This window comes from Tiliqua scincoides, chromosome 1 (genome assembly GCF_035046505.1).
Source record: "Tiliqua scincoides isolate rTilSci1 chromosome 1, rTilSci1.hap2, whole genome shotgun sequence".
In the NCBI taxonomy this organism is placed as follows: Eukaryota; Metazoa; Chordata; class Lepidosauria; order Squamata; family Scincidae; genus Tiliqua; species Tiliqua scincoides.
Genome location: NC_089821.1, coordinates 266,991,259 through 267,011,449, shown reverse-complemented (window position 1 = coordinate 267,011,449; position 20,191 = coordinate 266,991,259). Strand labels below are relative to the sequence as shown.

Below are 20,191 nucleotides of genomic sequence, written 5' to 3'. Positions count from 1 at the left end.
CCCCAAGTCTTCATGGGCTGCTGCTGCTGCTGCTAGTATCCTCTGCTGGCCAGGGAGCCAAACCAGGCAGGGAGATCCCGGCAGAACACCAAGGCTTCTTGAAAGCTGGCTGAAAGAAAGAGCCCCCAGAAAGGGCCGAGGCCGCAGACCTATACCCAGTTACGTGGGAGTAAGTCCCATTGAACTTCATCAGTCTTACTGCTGAATAGGCATGCAGATGATTCTGCCCTGCACAAGGTGACCAGATGTCATGCCTGCAAAAGAGGACCAGGAATGGACCCTAAAATGTAGGAAAGCCAAGAAAAATGTAGGACACCACAAAAGCTAATAACACATTAACACTCTTGTGGTTAATTAAGCACTATGTATGTATGTATGTATGTATGTATGTATGTATGTATGTATATCCTGCCTTTCTACCCCGCAGAATAAAGGCGGCTTACAAATAAAATGATCCTAAAAACATTGATATATATATGTGTGTGTGTATATAATAAAACATTTAAAACAATGAACAATTATTACTTATTATTAAATTTGAAACTATATTGCATGCAATTTATTGATTACAAGAAGGGTCTGCACTGCCTGCAGGGGCCATTCACAGGGAAAAGGAGGCCATTTAAGTTCTTTTCCAGGACACTAGGCTAAAAAAAGAGGACATTTTCTGGAAAAAGTGGATGTCTGGTCATCCTGGCCCTGCAAAGTCCAAAGGCTCCTTGAATAAAAAGTGTTCTAAGGATGGCTGCCAGCACTGAAGGGGTTACTTCTGAGAAGCTGTAAAATACAATCACCACCTGTGCCCAGTGAGTGTGGTACAAAATGTTAATTGTACCCTGCCCATTTTGCATAGCTAAGATTTTTTTTAATGCAATAAAATTAAAACCATATTAAAAACACAACACAATGGGGGGAAAAACAGAAAGCAGTTTTTCACATTTATGTTTGATATAATTTATAATTGATCATATTTATTTGTGGCTCCTCCTCCTCCCATCTTCACACTGATGGTGTACCAATGAACTTGGAAATGCAGGAGCTGCATGTGATATCCCTCATGGCTCCACACGCATGGCTATGCCCCATTGACTGTCCAACAACAGAATTAACTTTTCATTTCTTAATTAGAATGTTTATTTCTCATTCCAAAGATTTTGGACTGACAATCAGCCTGAAGAAAACACAGGTCATGGTTCAGGATGTGGACTCACCTCCCTGCATTACAATCTCTGAGCATGAACTGGAGGTTGTCCATGACTTTGTGTACCTTGGCTCAACCATCTCCGACACTCATTCTCTCGATACCGAGCTAAACAAGCGCATCGGTAAAGCAGCTACCACGTTTTCCAGACTCACAAAGAGAGTCTGGTCCAACAAGAAGCTGACGGAACATACCAAGATCCAGGTCTACAGAGCTTGCGTCCTGAGTACACTTCTGTACTGCAGCGAGTCATGGACTCTTCACTCACAACAGGAGAGGAAACTGAGCGCTTTCCACATGCGCTGCCTCCGACGCATCCTCGGCATCACCTGGCAGGACAAAGTTCCAAACAACACAGTCCTGGAACGTGCTGGAATCCCTAGCATGTATTCACTGCTGAAACAGAGACGCCTGCGTTGGCTTGGTCATGTCGTGAGAATGGATGATGGCCGGATCCCAAAGGATCTCCTCTATGGAGAACTCGTGCAAGGAAAGCGCCCTACAGGCAGACCACAGCTGCGATACAAGGACATCTGCAAGAGGGATCTGAAGGCCTTAGGGATGGACCTCAACAAGTGGGAAACCCTGGCCTCTGAGCGGCCCGCTTGGAGGCAGGCTGTGCAGCATGGCCTTTCCCAGTTTGAAGAGACACTTTGCCAACAGTCTGAGGCTAAGAGGCAAAGAAGGAAGGCCCATAGTCAGGGAGACAGACCAGGGACAGACTGCACTTGCTCCCGGTGTGGAAGGGATTGTCACTCCCGGATTGGCCTTTTCAGCCACACTAGACGCTGTGCCAGAACCACCATTCAGAGCGCGATACCATAGTCTTTCGAGACTGAAGGTTGCCAATACAACAACATTCCAAATACTGTTTTCCTACGTGAAGTCACCATATGTATTTCAAAACCTTCCTAACTTATTTCATTCCAAACTTGTGGAGTGGGTGGTGAGAACAAAAGTATAAGGACTGAAAAATGGAATTAAAGTAATACCCCAAATAAATATAAAAGAGATTAGATATTTTAATCTATGCATGTTTACTCATGTTGGCACAGCTGGTTTACCCCGTGTGTTTTGGGAGATGTCTGTTAAGAAGATCACTGAAAGGCTTGTGGTTACAAGGAAAGGAAAAACAAACACACATTCCTAAGTAATATTTCTTCTACTGCGGTAAACCAATAGAAAGAAAATAGCTACCTTGGGAGAGGGCAGACATATGAAATAAACATGCAGATCTCTCTGTGGTAAGGGTTTGATTTCCTGTGGGACAAATTCACCAGTCAGAAGGACCCCTTTGGCCAGGAGAGGGACTGAGATGAGCCACAAGGGGAGTCTCAACAGCACCCAGGCAAACCAGGCCACTGTTAACCCATGACACAGAGACCCAAGCTGGGATGAAAAGGACCTGCCATAACCAACAGCATCCTACTAGTTTGCATAGCTGGCCAGAAAAACCCATGGTAGGGACAAAAGAGGAGGCAGAGATAGGTCTTGAACCCATACTGGCCAGTTCACAAAGCTTAGTAACCACTCAGTTACTTAGTAGTTACTAAGTACTAAGTAACCACTCAGTCACAGCAAAAGCCTCGTAAAGAACACTTTGGTGGTTTTTTGGTGAGTTGGATAGGATTACAGCTACAGGGCCCGATCCTATCCAACTTTCCAGCTCCAGTGTAGCTACAATGTAGCCTTGTGGTAAGGAAACACATGTTCCCATACCTTGAGAAGGCCCAAGAGACTGCCCCTCCACCACAGGATGCAGCGCACACCCCACTGGTGCAACTGCACCAGCACTGGAAAATTGGATAGGATTGGGCCTTAAGTCTTACTGAACATAATGGGCTTGCTTCTGAGTAGGCAGCATCACAAGCAGGCACACCTGGCTGGGACAATATAGTATACGGACAAATCAGAGGGAGCATGAATAGGCCAATCATTGAGCTTGCATGTGACACAAGGTCCTTACTGCAGCATCTTGCCTTATTAAACCATACACACATATACCCACCCACCTCCTGTGCCCTTTGCATAATTACTGGTATTTGCCAAACAGTAGTCCCTCATAGCTGTGGTTATGATGCACTCCTTCTCCAACTGTCTGCCTTATACATAATGGTAGCAGAGAACAGGCAGCTCCTGCCCAGTGAGGGACTTCCCCTGCCACCAGAGCCTAAGAAGGGAGAGAATGAGGCTGATGCAGACTCTGAGCACTGGTAGCAAAGAGGCCCTTCTTCTCTTCCATGCAGAATCTCACTCTGAGGCCAGCTGAGGTAAGAAACAAGCTAGGGTGGGAAGATGAGATCACTTTCTCCTGACCAAGTGACAATTGTGATTGAGGAAAAGTTTTTATTGCACAGTCTCAAAGAGGGGACAGTATCTGAAAGAAAACCACACAGATGGAGTAGCCAACCATCTTCTTCAGGAAGGGCTCTTGTGACTTTGTAAGTTATCTGTTACTTGGCTGTCTGTCACATGTCTGTGAGGTCTGGCTATGCTGCTTTCTGGTCATGGAGTTGCAAGGGGGGGGGCCTACCGGAGCAAGTAGGAACTCCTAGAGCAGGGGTGTCACACTTGTTTCATACCAAGGGCCGAACAGCATTCATGGTGCCTGCTAAGGGTCGGAAGTGATGTCATTAGGCAGGAAATGATGTCATTAATCAGGTCTTAACCAAAAATAAGCACTTTTTTCACTTAGGAACTCATTAGCTGCAAATGACAGAAAAGAAAACACACAAATCTTGATCATATTTCAAGTTATAAGAGAGCCCCATATTCATGTGGACTGTCCTTATAGCAGTAACTGCTCAGCACAGCTCAGCAGCTGAGAGCCTGATAAAAAGCTTCCAGCCCTTATGTCTGACACCCCTGACCTAGAGGAAGAGCAGGGATCCACTGGTCACCGCTTCAGGACCTGCTGTGGGGTTCCAAAGGATGGTGACTAGGGTGGTGAGGGGGCTGGATACCATGTCCTTTGCAGGCAGAAGCTGCTGGATTTGTTCAGCTTGGAGATGATATGAAAACCAGAAATATCTGAGAGGCTGTCATGGGGAAGACGAGCACTTTTGTTCTCAGCTGCTCCAGGTATGACCAGGACAAATGAGTTTAAATTGCAATAAACCTGGGGCTGAGGCCTTGCTGAGAGGAGTCTGCAGGTCTCTGAAAGAGGAACTTGGGTTGCTTTTTGAAGACAATTCAGTCTGTTCCACTTTCCCCTTTAACACCCTGAACTGATAAATGGCACTCAGGTGCTGGAGAGCTGCTGTCTCCTATGGCTGCAACCCTGTCCACACTTTCCTGGGAGTAAGCCCCATTGACTATCATGGGTCTTACTTCTGAGCAGACGGGCATAGGCGTGGGCTCTCCATCCCACAACAGCTACAAAGCGAACTGCTGTACTCATTCTCAGAAGATCCAGCCTGCAAGTGGCGGGGGGGGGGGGGGTGACAGTCTCCTGCCCTAGAGGAAGGAAGCGCCAGAGTGACGCACTCCATTACCCGGAGGACACTTCCGGGTTTTCACAGGAAGTTTTTTTCCAGTCCCCTCCAGGGCTCAAGCGGCGAATAGCCTTCCGTGGGCTCAGCTGAAACTTGCGGCGCCAGAGACCAGCGCGGCGCTTGTTCTTCCGGAAGCGCGTGCCGCCTCTGACGCAGCGCGTGGCGTGAGCGCGAAGCACTTCCGGGGGCGGTCGGGGCGCATGCGCGGTTCGTCCTCGCGAGGCGCGTTGAAGGCCGCGGCGGTTCCGGCGCGGGGAGGATCGTCTCGGGGGCAGTCAGGCGTCGCAGGGGATGTCGGGGGCCGCGGGCGGCGCGGCGGGCTCGGCCCGCAAGCGACTGCTGAAGGAAGAGGACATGACGAAGGTGGAGTTCGAGACCAGCGAGGAGGTGGACGTCACCCCCACCTTCGACACCATGGGCCTGCGCGAGGATCTGCTGCGCGGCATCTACGCCTACGGTGCGGCGCTCGGCCGGAGGGGCTTCGCTCCCGGGCGGCTCGGGGACAGGCGGCGTAGCTGGGGGGGCGAAGCACTGAGCCTGGCGGGGGGGCGAGCGGCCCCCGCCGGGTGGAGTGCTCGCCCCCCTCCAGCTACGCCACCGCCGGGGCAGCCGCAAGGAACAGTGCAGGAGGCGGCCCGGCAGGCAGCGCTCCTGAGCAGGCCTCCCCTCTCCTCCCACCTGAGCCTCTTCCTGCACTTGTCCCTCGGCTCCACTGGCACTTCGGGAGGACAGATGTTGAGAAACATCGTCCTGCACTGCATGCCCTTCCGTGGCAGGGAGGGCCGCAGCTTGGAGCAGAGCACTGCCTCACTGTGGAAGGCCCCCAGTTCTGCCCCTGATTCGGTCTCTGGCCTGTGTGGCTGCAAGTCAAATGTCTAACTTGGGGACTCAGTGCGGGAATGTTTCTTTCTACATCAGAGTGTTTTTCTGCATCAGTCAGTGGTTCCCAAACTGTGAGTCGTGGCTGCCTGGCAATCTGCAGAAACCAGCTGCAGAATGCTTGTGGAAAAACCCCTGTCCTGTACAATGTGTATGATTGTATCTCTAACGGGGAGCCGCAGCCAATGGCCTAGCAGGCCAGGGAGCCACTAGTCAAGAAAGTTTGCAAACCACAGGTATGGGAGACAGCTGTCAGTCTGTCCCAGTGCTCCTCATGCATTTAGAACCAGGACCCACTTTTTAGAATGAAACCCTGTCAGGACCCACCAGAAGTGATGTCATGACCGGAAGTGACATCATCAAACAGGAACATTTTTCACAATCCTTAGCTTCAGTCCTGCCCACACTTACCCAGGTGTAGGTCCCATTAACTATCATTGTTAAAAGAATATATGTAGTAGCTTATTAAAAGTACAGGTCTGTAACTTTTCTCCAAATGCAGTCATGTAGCTTGGTAGTATCAAATCTAATATATTAAAAATAAAATATTAAAATGAATGGGGACCCACCTGAAATTACGTCACGACCCACCTAGTGGGTTCTGACCCACAGTTTGAGAAACACTGGTCTATCCTAATGTGATCCATAAAAATATCAACTCTTGGTGAGAGATTAGAAATGTAGGGGGATGGGCACCTTAGTTCTGTGTAATTGAAATAACACTGATTCTGGAAGAGTTACAGGTAAGGATCCTTTATTTTTAGGATGTTTTCTCTCATGCAGAAATAGCAGACCTTGATACACTTGTTTCTAAGAAGTAATTATTATTTCTGCCCATCCCACAGGTGTACGCACTTGCTCCCTGTTGCATATATGCAACATTGGGCAGAAAGGGCTTAATATTGTATTCCATGTATTGTTTAGGAAAGTGTAAGTGAAAAGAATGAGATGCGTTTCTCATTACAGTATATTTATGTTTCAGTCATTCTGAAATCCAGTGATTTCAGTCATTCTGAAATCCAGGCAGATCCAAAATCCAGACACCTTCCTATCCCAGGCAATCCAGATAAGGAATTCTCAACCTATACAATTTGTGATTAAAATCTAAAGCATCTTACAATGTTTCATTTCAGGTTTTGAGAAACCGTCAGCTATCCAGCAGAGAGCAATCAAACAGATCATTAAAGGAAGAGACGTGATTGCACAGTAAGTAAAATTATGCAGTCAAAAGAAAACAGAGTTTAAGATACTAATTGATGTGACCTTGATGACAAGAGGGTAAATGGTTGTTTTAACTGTCTTAAATGGTCAGAAATTACATCCTCGGTGCAAAGGACCAATGCAAGTGACATCTAACCCTTGGCACAGTGGAGCACCATTGTCATAGGCACCTTCTGTGACTGGAAGGAGAGTTCTGATTTCATATTGACCAATGTGAAAACAATCCCCTTTGGATATGGGGCCCCCCCGTACTGTCTTTTTAGTTTGAGTGATTCATTGCTAATAGAAAAGTTAAAATTGCAATGTAGTGATAAGGCATGTTGATACTGATCTATTAATTGTTTTAAAATGTTGTGTTTTTGTTTGTTATCCTGATATCCTAAAACAGATATGCTGAAGAGAAATGAACTTTAATCTGAGGGTGATAGCATTAACTTGCTCTACAGATAGCTGCAAAGATTTCTGAAATAAAGTATGCAAAGGATTATGAGTATTTAAATTTTTGAAGGTCCAATCTTCTACACAGTTCCTTGAGAATAAGCCCCACTGTTTCTTCTTCAGATACAGTATCTAAAAAGTTTGTGTCTTCTTTCCAGATCACAGTCTGGAACTGGCAAAACAGCAACATTTTCCATCTCCGTCCTACAGTGTCTGGATATTCAAGTAAGTTTTTGGAACCTAAGTATTTAACATGTTCTTTGTACACATTCACTTAATACTGAGGCTAGAAATAATGTATAATCTCATGATGCTATCAGCGACCAGGGGCTTATTTCCAGATTGTTGATCCTGTTCTAAGATAGGATGTGCACTCACATTCCTCCAGCATATTCTTGGTTCTGAAATCCATGATTCAAAATATGAATTTAGAAGTAATTGTGATGTTCTATTCACTAGATTTTTTTTTCAATCAGGTTCGTGAAACCCAGGCATTGATTTTGGCACCTACCAGGGAATTGGCAGTACAGATTCAGAAGGTAGGTTCTTGTTTTCTGAACCTGGTTGCTGGGATGCTTTTCAAATGTTAAGGGCTCAGATTAAACTGGCTGTATTGATTGGTAATTTCTAAAATTGTAGGGATGTGTCAAACTCTGAAATGCTAACACCTGTACATTGTGGAATGGTTGATGTAGCATTTTGTCTGATACATCAATAGTACATATTCTCTGTTGTGGGTAAAACTGATGCAAGGGAGATGACAGAGGAGGGGAAGAAAAGGGGGAGCAGAAACGAACTAAGGAGGAATATGCAGTTATTCCATGTGCGCGCGCGCTTAGGCTTACTTACAGTATAACTTGGGGGCTAGTGGATGGTAAAATGAGCAAATTCAGTTCTCTTGCGTGTCGGGGCATTTTCCCAGCAACTCTTGGAAAACATTTACATTCTTCCCCCCCTCTTATTGCAAACCATTTACCATTTTCTCTATTCTCCTCTCCTTCCCTACATCATTTGTCTAGACATTAAACTTAATAATTCAAGAGGGTTGTTGCCCTTGTGATACTTTTTGTGGGTCACCCCTACAAAAAGTATCACAAGAGCACCAATCATGTTGCTGGAGGCAGCCTGCTACTTCCAGCAGGTCTGCAATAAATTTTCCTCTTCCAGGAGTGCGCTGCCTTTCATCATTTGGCAGTAGATGTAATTATTCCATAGAATGGGGCATATCTAGGCCAGCTGTGTGTCTGGCAGTCCTGACCTCTGTCACTGTCCTCAGCAATGATAGTTCGGAGTTCTGGGGGAGTGATAGTGACCAAAAGTCCTTCTCCAGTTGTTCATAACATCACACTTTGCTGCTATGTACTATCTCTTTGCCACCCATAGTGGGCCTGCAATAAATACAGTGATCTTTTCTGATTTCAGTTGTGAAACCTTGTCTATCTACAGTACCATTCTGTGCATAATCGCCTTTGTGGCGCAAAATGTCATTTGGCATTTCTGTTCCTAATGAAAAGGTACAAAGACAGATGTTGTTCTTGACACACTGAAGTAATGTGTGCACTTGTTCCTGTAGGGGCTTCTTGCTCTTGGTGACTACATGAATGTTCAGTGTCATGCCTGTATTGGTGGGACCAATGTGGGCGAAGACATCAGGAAACTGGATTATGGACAGCATGTTGTTGCCGGCACACCAGGGCGTGTATTTGGTAAGAAGACTATTTGTCTTGCTTAATACAAAGTAGATTTTTAGTATAGAATTCTTCATGTTTTGTGTTGGCAACATGCTTGAAGCCTCAGTTCTCTTCACTGGACTTGCAACTTGAGCTGTGGTTCTTTACTTTTGTGTTTTAGCCTACCTTACTTTGTAGTTTGAAAACTTATGGATTTGTTATTTGTGACATTGTTTGAAAATGTATTTGTCATTTTAGGGCGGGGGCGACCAGTTGGTAGCCTTTGTCTTCTGCCTTACGTTTTTGCAGCTCCCTTCACCTGACAGAGATGGAGCTACCTTTTGCGTTCTCCTGGTTTCCCTCTCAGTTAGCCCTCCTGCCCCCTCCCCCGTGTTGAGGCAATGACCTAGATGACAGGACAGAAGAAAGAATGCCTTCCTAGAAAATGCTTAGGACAGAGGACAATGGAAAATGAAAGGACATCTCCTTTCATTTTCCATTGTCTTCTGTTCTTGTAAGCACCCTTCATAAATATGGATCATTCTGTCATAAATCAGAACCAATGTGCTGTGCGGTGTGTGACAGTATGCAACTTACCACTTCTGCAGGTGCTCCGCACAAAACAAGTAGATTTCCATTAGGCCCCATCTAAAGGATATTTTGCCAAACAGTTGAAAAAATAAGGAACAGATATTATTTCAGATAGCAAAGACACGTTTACAGCTTTTTTACTGTTCTTGAGGAGGAAGTATAGAAAAGTAATCTTAGGAAAATAAAGGCTGAGTAATCTGTTACTTTTGTGCCATTATATTGAATTGCTTCTTTTGCTTGGAAAATCCACTGATGCGGTCTGTGAACTATCCAGTCCTGTTGGCTCATTCCCCATTCATTCAATTTCTGTCCTGCTTTTTCTAGCAAATGGGTGGCCAAAATCAAAAGCTTTCAATTGTTCTCACCACTTCTGCTTGGTTCCTGGTTATTGACAGAAACTCAAAATTTTTCAGATATGATTCGTCGCAGAAGTCTAAGGACTCGTGCTATCAAAATGTTGGTTTTGGATGAGGCTGATGAGATGCTCAATAAAGGTAAAAAAATCTTTAGTCTTAAAGCCTATAGCAGTAAACAACTGCCAGTCATGATTCTGTGAAAAAATAAAGTATTAAATTTTAATTGCTGAACAGTATAGGCTGTATCATAAGTAACATGAGCACAATTCTGCTTTTGCAAGCAATTTTCTCCACTCTAATCCCCTGAAAAGCAAATGGGGGGGGGATACTTCAGAATGATATGGATTGTGGTTCAGGAAATTGTAGTAATGGGGAAATCTCAGAAATGGAGCCTAGACATCTTCTGCAAACAGGAGCTCTATTAGCAGGAAGTGCTTGTACACTGTTTCTGGAGATTTCCTCCCCTCCTGAACTGCATCCCATGCCATTCTGAAGATTGCTTGCATGAGTACCGTTGTGCTTGTACTACTTAAAATAGAGTCCTGTATGCCTTGGGGTAGAAACAAGTTTGTTGAGTAAGTAGCTAGGCAAGTTCATTGTCAAGACCGATTCGCAGGTAAGTATGAACAGGCTGGCTATTTTTTAATACTTAAGATTTGCATAAACATGTTTGTCTGTAGTGAGCCTTCTCAGATAAAGGTGTGCATTTTTTCCTCATACAAATATTTGGTGATTCTTGCCACTTACATCCTCACAATTCAGTGTGGACTCTACTACAAATTTTATGTTACCTTTAAAAAAAAAAAGATAAATATACTGTAGGGACATTGTTGTAAAATACTGGAAATGCTTTTTCACTTGGAGTGGTTAGCAGGGAAGCAGGTGAATGCTGCAACTATAGCTGCATATGCTGGGGGTGCAGAATGTGGTGGCCCAGTTGCTCACTGAGGCTCTGAGCCTACCATGCTCTTTCTCCAGTAGCTACACTGGCTGTCCACTCTGTTCCAAGTACAATTCAGACTGTTAGTGATGACTTTTAAAGCCCTATACAGTATAGGGCTGGGATACATCAAGGACTACCTTCCCCACATAATCCTGCATATCTCAGGATATCAGATAGGGTTCTGCTTCGGATACCGCTACCATATGAAATAAAAGAAGATGGAGACAGGGTGCAGGGCCTTTTCTGTCATGGCTCTACATGTGTAGAACAATTACTAGAACATCTGAAAATAACCCCCTTTCTCTGTGGCTTCTGACTGGGTTTAAAATTTTTTTATTTGGCATTCTAAGATGGCGGAAGAACCTCAAGGGACCCTTTTTATCTTTTGTTGTTGCTTTTATGCCAGTGCCTTTATGTTTGGTAGACTGTTAGATTGGCACCATATTAGCTGTGTTACATAGCTAGTATGGATTGTTGCATTATGTGTGGATCAGAGCAATGCTGTGCATTTTTTAATGTATACTCTCTAGCAACAAATTTACTACTTTATTGCAGAAGTCAAAGTATAACAAACATATTAAATTTTGCTTTATATGCTCACCCTGTGTGTTTGCTTGACTTGATTAGGTTTTAAAGAGCAGATCTATGATGTGTACAGGTATCTTCCCCCAGCAACGCAGGTGGTTCTGATCAGTGCAACCTTGCCACATGAGATCTTGGAGATGACCAACAAATTCATGACTGATCCTATCCGCATCCTGGTGAAACGGTTAGTGACTTCAGTAGCTTCATTCCCATGTTGGTGCTTCCTTGGGTTGTACTGATTTCAAATGAAATCACACTTTTCAGATTTGCACTAGAATAGAAAGCTTGTCTGAGTCTTTGTTTAATTGCCACCTTCCCAGTTGGCTTCCTGTTGTCAAACCTTTTTTCTATAAGTTACAAAGAGTGACAAAACCGGAATTTTGGCCCTACTGGTCATGTACAATAGATGCAGAAAGTCATTTTAATAATCATATTTAGCAGTTTCACTGAGTGTTCAAATATAATACACTGTATCATTCCAATTATTCTTATAATGCTGAAGGTAAGCCAATATACCCATATTGTTGATTCCAGAACCAATAGTTGAGAGTTCAGAGTGAACAAGTATGTTCTAAATTATCGAGGGAGTATATGAGGGATTATCAATATTTAGAGCAAAGCTACTCTCAGGACCACAATATCTGAAGAAAGAATTACAGCATGTCCAACAAGTTCTGCAACGTAATGGGTACATCAGAAATGATTACAGCAATGTTATGAGACAGCACAGACAATATCAAAATGCTAAGGTGCCTCCTGTATATAAAGGTGATGTTTTGCTTCCATACATCAAAGGCACAACAGATAATTTCCATAAAGTCATGTTCAGAACTGTCTTCTCACCAACTATCAAAGACTAGCAACTTCTTAGAAATAAAGGATAAGAGACAATAGCTAAACACTCCTGGTGTGTATAGGATACCCTGTGAATGTAATTGTTTCTACGTAGACACAACAAAATGTTTATAAAAACCAGACTTGCAGAACATGAGGCACTGCCGTCTACTGCACCCCAATCAACAAGCAATAGCACAGCATGCAATAAAAATGCGTCACCAAATAAATTTCAAAGCAGCACAAGTTCTTTCTAATAATAGATTTTATTTCCCAAGACTTTACAGAGAAGCAATAGAAATATCTAAACCTCCCCAAAATATGTTCTAAATTGCCTGTTGGTAATATATAACCATAAGGCAGCAGTTCTCAAACGGTAGGTCCAGGAGCCAATTTTTCGTGGTTCATGAAACTGACAGGGCGCATTAGGCTCTAAGCATCAAGGGTTAAACAAGCTGCTGTTTAGGGGGGGGGAGCAGTACTGCTCAATCACCATTATACCACACACATCTCTTGGCACTTATAAATCAGATAGCAGCCTCTAGTCTAGAGCCTTTAAAAAGTTTGGGAACCACTGCCATAAGGCAACTCATTATAAGTCTTCAAAAACAATAGTAGAGAATATTGCATGATGATACTTGGATTCCTAACAGCCTAATCCTATGGGTGTGTGATGCTGGCAGAATGTGCGTTTTACCAGCATAATGCGCTTTATGTGTTTGCCAGTGAGTGTGGCCTGGCTGCCACAGTGAGTGGCTAGGTCTGTGCTTTGACGGACCAGCTGTGCCCACCAGTGCAAAGTAAGGCTGTACAGGGGGTGGAACAGGACAAGAAATGGATGGAACAGTATGGGGATGGGGAGGAAGGCAGACAAGTCCAAGAAGGGGGTGGGTTCAGCTACAGTGTCACTGCCAAATCCTAAACCCCTTCCCAGGTTCAGTTTTCCTTCATGGATCAACGTGGATTTGCACCAGCTGTATCATTGGCACAGGTCCAAGTTGCCCTTACCCTGGGGTAAGGGAACAAGTGCCTCTTACTCCAAGGAGACATCAGCATTCCAAAACTCCCCTGTGTGATACAGCGGACACCATGTTGGTGCCACTGCATTGCTGTGTAGGATTGGGTTTGTAAATCTATTTCAGGGCTTTTCAAACTGGGGCGTTGCGATGCCCCAGCCTGTGAGCCCTGGCCTCTGCCTCCTTAAGGGATGGGGGCAGCCTGGAGGCAGGGAGGAGGCAGAGGCTTGGGAGTACTTACCCAAGCCTCTGCCTCCTCCCTGCCTCCAGGCTTGGGAGTACTTACCCAAGCCTCCTGCAGCCCCCCCCCCCGGGGTGTGGGGAGCCCAGGAAGACTTTTGGCAGGGCTCTCTGCAGCAGTGAAAGCTCCGCTCCGCTCCGCTCCGCTTTCACTTTCACTGTTGCGGGGAGCCCTGCCAAAGGTTGCACCGGGCTCCCCACACCCCGGGGGGGGGGGCTGCAGGAGGCTTGGGTAAGTACTCCCAAGCCCCTGCAGCCTCCTGAGTGGCGCGATCCTGGGGATCGTGCTGCTGCCTTCCACCCGCCCCTGCAAGCACTTACAGTGGCTCAAACTCTCCATGAGAGTTTGAAAATCACTGATCTATTTTAATTGTAATGTCTCAGAATTTACAGTCTACTTTAAGTGTGTGTGTGTTCTTTTCCCCCTTGTCCAGTGATGAATTGACTCTAGAAGGAATCAAACAGTTCTTCGTTGCTGTGGAGAGAGAAGAATGGAAGTTTGATACATTGTGCGATCTGTATGACACACTTACTATCACTCAGGCAGTCATCTTCTGTAATACAAAAAGGAAGGTATGCCAGCAGATAGCAATATCTGATCCTGTCAAGTTATGAATATTTTGCTAGCCCCAACAAGAGGATCCAGCTCTTAGACAGGGATTTCCTGCTCACAGCACCCTGACAAGTTGTTAAAATTGAGGCTCACCACCAGTTTTTTTAATTACATTGAATTATTGCAAGACAGTAAGTGCAATTAGATTGTTTCATACAGGCTGCAATCCTAACCACACTTTCTTGAGAGTAAGCCCCATTGAACAAAATAGGACTTACTTCTGAGTAGAGCTAGTTAGGATTGTGCCCTAATACAATTAAATCATTACATGATAGTTAAAGAAATTCACAACAAGCTGAGATCAAACTTCTCTGAACTTGAATGGATCTTTCTTATAAAGTTACCTCAAAGAACTCAATATGTGGTTTCAGGAAAGGAGGAAAAGAATTTTTAGAAGTGGTGTGGTCGTATTTTTATCAGAAGTGCCAGATAAACAAGGTGTGGGATTCAACCAGGGGCAGGGTGGGGGAGAGAGAATGCAAGACAATTCCAGACCTTTGGAAAGTGTGGACGAGCAAGAGACAGGAAGGAAGGTCTTAACTATGATTATGTTAGGGTGAGGAGAAGGAATGGATTGTTTGTACGTCAGGGAGTGGGGTGGGGGAGGAGAGAGATGTGCTGATTGCCTGCTCATGTATGCAGTAAAAAGCACCAATAATGCCCTTACTGTAAAGGGCCAAAAAGTGCTCTGTCGGTGGAGGCAAACCAATGGAGGGTTGCTTTGGGGCGCTGCAAGCAGAAAGGATAAAGGATTCTCGCGACCCTTTTCAAGCAGCTAGTCCTTCGGTCGCTGGCCCCAGGCGAATTCCTGCTTCATTTGTTTCCTTACCTCCTGCCTACCTTCTGGCTCGCTCACTCTCAGCCATGACACTTCTGCCCGGAGCTCCTTCAGGCTTCTCCTGCTGCTCAGTCAGCTCACTGGGCAGGCAACAGCTGCCCCGCTTGACAGCATGAGCTTTAAAGGAGCAGCCTCCTGCTGCTTATTCGAAGCATGCTGCAGTGTGAGGTGTAAAGCAGCTGCTTCTGGCCTCTTCCTTTGTTCTGCCATGCGAGACTGAAGGCAGCCACTTCTCCCACGCACAGTTGCTGCCTGTCTCCTCTGGCCTGCAGCACACCTGAGGCCCCTTCTCGGTACACTACTGTGCTGCAGCACAGCAGTTGAAAACAGCTGTCTTAGGCAGTGGGCTTAGTCTAACAAAGTGAACTTTTGGGGGTTGTTTCTATGATGGTTAAGAACTAACTTTGGCTGCTCCCTGGCTCAGGTTGACTGGCTGACTGAGAAAATGAGAGAAGCCAACTTCACTGTTTCTTCAATGCATGGTGATATGCCCCAGAAGGAGAGGGAGTCCATCATGAAAGAATTCAGGTCTGGGGCAAGGTAAGTTCGTTATTTCTCTTATAGTAGAGGAGGTTCAGTGGTTGCAGTGGTTCTCACACATTTAGCACCTGGACCCACTTTTTAGAACGAGAATCTGTCAGGACCCACCGAAAGTGTTTTCATGACTAGAAGTGACCTCATCAAGCAGAAAAATGTTTATCAATCCTATGCTGCAATCCTATCCACACTTACCCAGGAGCAAGTCCCATTTACTATCATTGTTAAAAGAATATAAATAGTAGCTTGTTGGAGTACAGGTCTGTAACGTTTCCCCAAATGCAGTTACATACGATGGTAGCATCAAGTCTAATATATTAAAAATAAAATATTGAAATGAATGGGGACCCACCTGAAATTGGCTTGCGACCCACCTAGTGGGTCCTGACCCATGATGGTTTGCTCTCCCCTCCTAATTCCAGAAAGATCAGGCAAGTTCCTAGCAACCCGATACCGTGCATATTATATGATCTTTCTGAAGAATGTAAGAACAGCCCTGCAGGATCAGCCCAAAGGGCCGTCCACTCAGGCATCCTGTTTCTCACACTGGCTGGTCAATATTCCAGTAGCAGGAACTATAATAGCAGGCCAAGAGCCTGCTAATTGCTAGCCATCAACTGGTATCTAGTGGCATATGTGTCTTGAATATGGAGGCAGTGTATAGCTATTGTGACTAGCAGTCACTGAATGATGTGGCCAGTGTTGTCACTGTGGGTAATTTTTTTGCAGCCATTTAGTGGACATTACAACTTCTGACAGGTTTCAGAGAAGAATTTAACTAGGGGTTGTATCCCAGAAACATTTCTGTTCATAGAGGGAGGGGATTTTTGCCAATCTCCTGAAAATCTGCTTCTCAGAGTTGGGAACATAAGGGGCTTCTGGAGAAACGGGGAAACCAGCAGAAATCCTCCCCTGTGCATAAACAGAAGTACTTTTGTTCAGGTGTTCTTAGTATGCAACCCTGTTTACTTCCAGTCTCCTGAGGCCTTAATCTTGTGCATCTGACTCTAGCATTATCTTGGGACTGAAGGAAGAATGATTGTTGAGATGGTTTAAGCACAACTGATTCTGCCCTGCAAATCTTACATGAGGTCATCTGAGCTTGATGACTCTTGTGTATTTATGGATCTTTTTAGGGCATCTGATCCAGCAGTGGCTCCCCCACTGATCCTGAGGGCAGTTGCTGTTCATTTCACTGCACACCCCTTGTCAAGACTCAGCTGGACTGATATGCATTTTCTTGTGTTAAGTTGCTCAGGTTTCTCTTTTGTAATGCCCAGTACCACAAGTGTTCAAATCCTGTATGTGCCATAAACTGTTGCTTATACAGAAGTACTAAGAGCCCAGCACCTCTTGATCTAAAAAGTCCCTGTTATAGAAGGAAGAGATTTGCATGCTGTTTCGTAGGATCACTGCAATCCAACAACTTTTCTTTTGTTTTTCAGCCGAGTTCTTATTTCTACAGATGTTTGGGCCAGGGGCCTGGATGTACCGCAGGTGTCCCTCATTATTAATTATGATTTGCCCAACAACAGAGAATTGTATATACACAGGTAAGATGGTGGGTGGATATATATCTATAATCCTACTTGGGAATGAGAAGCTTTGGCAAATGAAAACAGCCTGGGTGCTTCAGGGGCATAAGTAAAAGTGAGATGATTTTGTTAAAACAAATGATAAAAAATCCAAGATGTGTAAAAGCAATAATGCTGCTACTTTTTCAGTTGCTCAGAACCCTCTCCAAAAATATAAAATATAAAATAGAAGGTGCTTCTGTCTTAACAACTGGGCAGTTGCATTGCCTATATGGTGCAGAATATCTCTCACATGTAGTTGAGGCTGAGACCTTTTCCTTAAAGAGAACAGAAGAATTCTTTGCATGACAGGTTGCTTTCTTGGTTGTGCTAGCTGGTTTCTGAACCCCACCTTTGTTCCAACAGGATTGGTAGATCAGGCCGCTATGGCAGGAAAGGTGTAGCCATTAACTTTGTAAAGAATGATGACATTCGTATTCTGCGGGACATTGAACAGTACTATTCCACCCAGATTGATGAAATGCCCATGAATGGTGAGTATTTTAATTAGATGACTGCTGGTAAGTGGTCAGCTTAGCCACCTCTTTTTCCTGTTCACAACTGGATGTGTAATGACCTGTTGCTTGAGGGTAAGAAGGGAAGGTTGTCCTCCTATCACTCAGAATTCATCAGCTCAGTTATGGAATTAGGACCACCAAATACTTCTGTTGTCCAGCCTAAGTCCAACTGGTCTGTGGAATTCGACTTATATACTATAATGTAGATAGGACTCTGCAGTGAGAGACATTAATTTGTTAGGGGGTGCAGTAGGTCAGAGCTTACTAACATTTCAGCTTATTTTGAGAACTTACCTGCAGCATTGCATTTGATGTGGTTCAGGCATCTTGCAATTGTTCAGTGTTAAGATACTTATAGACATTTCATTAAGAGTGAGATCAGGAACTATGCAATGCTCCTATCCGACCTCTGAGATTTTCTCAATACCACCCCTAAGCTTAAACTTATTTCCATACCATCAGGACTAAAATTTGTTCTGAGTTTAACAAAACCTGAAATTTTTAGGTTTTGTTATTTTGAATTAGCCACCAGCTAACAATGCTGATTACATTTTTAAAAATCCGAAACTACATCTGAGTCAGACCAGCATACACAGTAATTCCTATGAGGAAAATTAGACTAAGCAGGAGTGACTGGCCCATTATCAGTCAAGCATGGAGGTCTTGATTCAAACTGTCACTCAGGCATGAAACTCACTGACACTATTTATGATACCACACTGTTTAACAGGTGTATAGAACAGTGGTTCCCAAACTTTTTAGCACCGGACCCCAGTTCTTAAAATGACACTCTTTCAGGACCCACCTAGGTTCACCAGACTTAGAAATATTTCTTTCTGGATCTTGAAGTAATAACCACCAGAAAAAAGATCCTCAAACATTTATCATCTTATTTTTAACCATTAGTTATTTGATTTTTCTCTGTAAACCACTTTGTGAATTTTTTGTTGAAAAGCAATATATATAAATACTGTTAATATACTTACACATGCTTGCAAACTGCAGGAGTTCAGCTCCTTGCAGTGTAATTAACAGCTACAGTATTTGATTCTTGAATAGGCTTGAGGCAGTGCTATCTGATCTTTCTATCACTCTTTGGCATCCCACCAGTGGTTCCTGACTAGTTTGGGAACTACTAGTATAGAATATACACAACTTGGTAGCAGGCACCATTTTGGGTTTTCTGTAAGGATCTCAATGATCTGTGATCTCTTCTTGTGCAGATATGTTGCAAGCATTTAAGGGATCTCTGTTTAGTTAGGCTACTTCAAAGTGAAATGTTTATGATATTGAGGTGAATGCTGTTCTCTGTTCACTATTGCCAAGACTGTCTAATTTTTTTAATCTAGTTGCTGACCTTATTTGAGGAAGCATGATGGACTGAAGATCAAAAGAGAAAACGCTCCTCCTAGCTGTGATTTGTTGGTCTGTGGTATCCAAGGGCTGCTTCATATTCTTCTTACAGATGCTCATCTTAAGAACCATATTGGTGTAATTCCAAAATGGGTAGATGCATGTCTGTTTCAGTCTTGGCCTAGAATGCTGTGTCTAGGCACTGAAAGATGTGCTGGTGAAAAGCAATGATGATGAAAGCAGCTGTGAGTCTTTGGCTGTATTTTCTTTTTAGTATGTCAGTGTGAAATCTAAACTGTTATTTTAAAATTTTCTTGGAGGCTGCACAGTAGCAACTCTGTAAATAAGGTATTAATTGTTCCTGCTATTTTTTCCTTATTAAACTTTTCATATAAATCCTATAGCTGATCACTAATTTTGATGATACTGAATATTTTGTTCTACTTCTGACCCCTGGACTTGCCAAGTGAATGTTAACTGGTATGTTGTATGAATTATCAGGCATCTGTTTTCTTACAGTAGTAGTCATGCTGGACCAGACTAAATCATTGTGCTCTCTGAACATATCCAAATTCAAACAGAACTTTTAAAAGCGGTTCTGCATTGATTAAAAAAAATTGATTAGAAAGTTGATATTTCCTCAAAGTAAAGCAAGATTTTTTACATCATATTTCTTCAATAATGGAAAAAGTAGGCATGGTGGTACTGTTTAAATTACAGTAGCAGTGACTATAGATTGCCATTTAGCAAATGTCAACTCACTATAATGCAACAGGTGGGGTTTCTTTGCCAAAAAACAGAATCTTACCTAAATCTTAAGCTCAGACCCAGAAGTGAGTTAAGATTCTTGCCTCTGCATGGAAGTATAGGTGACTAGCTCATGAGATGGTTACAAGTATGCCACTGTTAATTCTTGGTAAATGTCTACCTTACTCTGAAGATCAAGTCTGCTAAAGAAAGGGGTTAACAGCAACTACAACTACAAAGCTGGAGTGCTTTTTATAGTTGAAAGTTAACCTTTGACATGTGAATGTTCATTGTGGCAGTTTAAGCACATCCTATCACTTTACCAGACAATGCTTTAATGTTTAGTGCTAAACACTACTCTAAAAGCAACTAGCTGAATGTAGCAGTCTTAAGGTGAGCAAGGAACTGGCTATATTTACAGCTGGTTGGCTCAAGGAGGCAAGATGAAGGTCACTTAGCACAGCACTGTGCAAGGCCCTTGAAGTCATTTGAAGGTTGGTAGTGTACAAAGTACTGTACCTGCCTATGAAATTAGTCTAAGGC

General features: G+C 43.9%; 1 protein-coding gene across 1 annotated transcript; it reads left to right on the top strand.

Annotated features, from left to right (window-relative positions):
• Nucleotides 1-4,888: 4,888 nt before the first annotated feature.
• EIF4A3 (eukaryotic translation initiation factor 4A3) lies at nucleotides 4,889-19,316 on the top strand. Its single transcript, XM_066611871.1, has 12 exons — nucleotides 4,889-5,152; nucleotides 6,708-6,780; nucleotides 7,392-7,458; nucleotides 7,710-7,772; nucleotides 8,807-8,939; nucleotides 9,908-9,988; nucleotides 11,421-11,562; nucleotides 13,903-14,041; nucleotides 15,344-15,459; nucleotides 16,902-17,009; nucleotides 17,397-17,524; nucleotides 18,898-19,316. The coding sequence occupies exons 1-12, from the start codon at nucleotides 4,987-4,989 to the stop codon at nucleotides 18,912-18,914; spliced, it is 1,233 nt and encodes a 410-aa protein (XP_066467968.1). The 5' UTR covers nucleotides 4,889-4,986; the 3' UTR covers nucleotides 18,915-19,316.
• The last annotated feature ends 875 nt before the right edge of the window (nucleotides 19,317-20,191 follow it).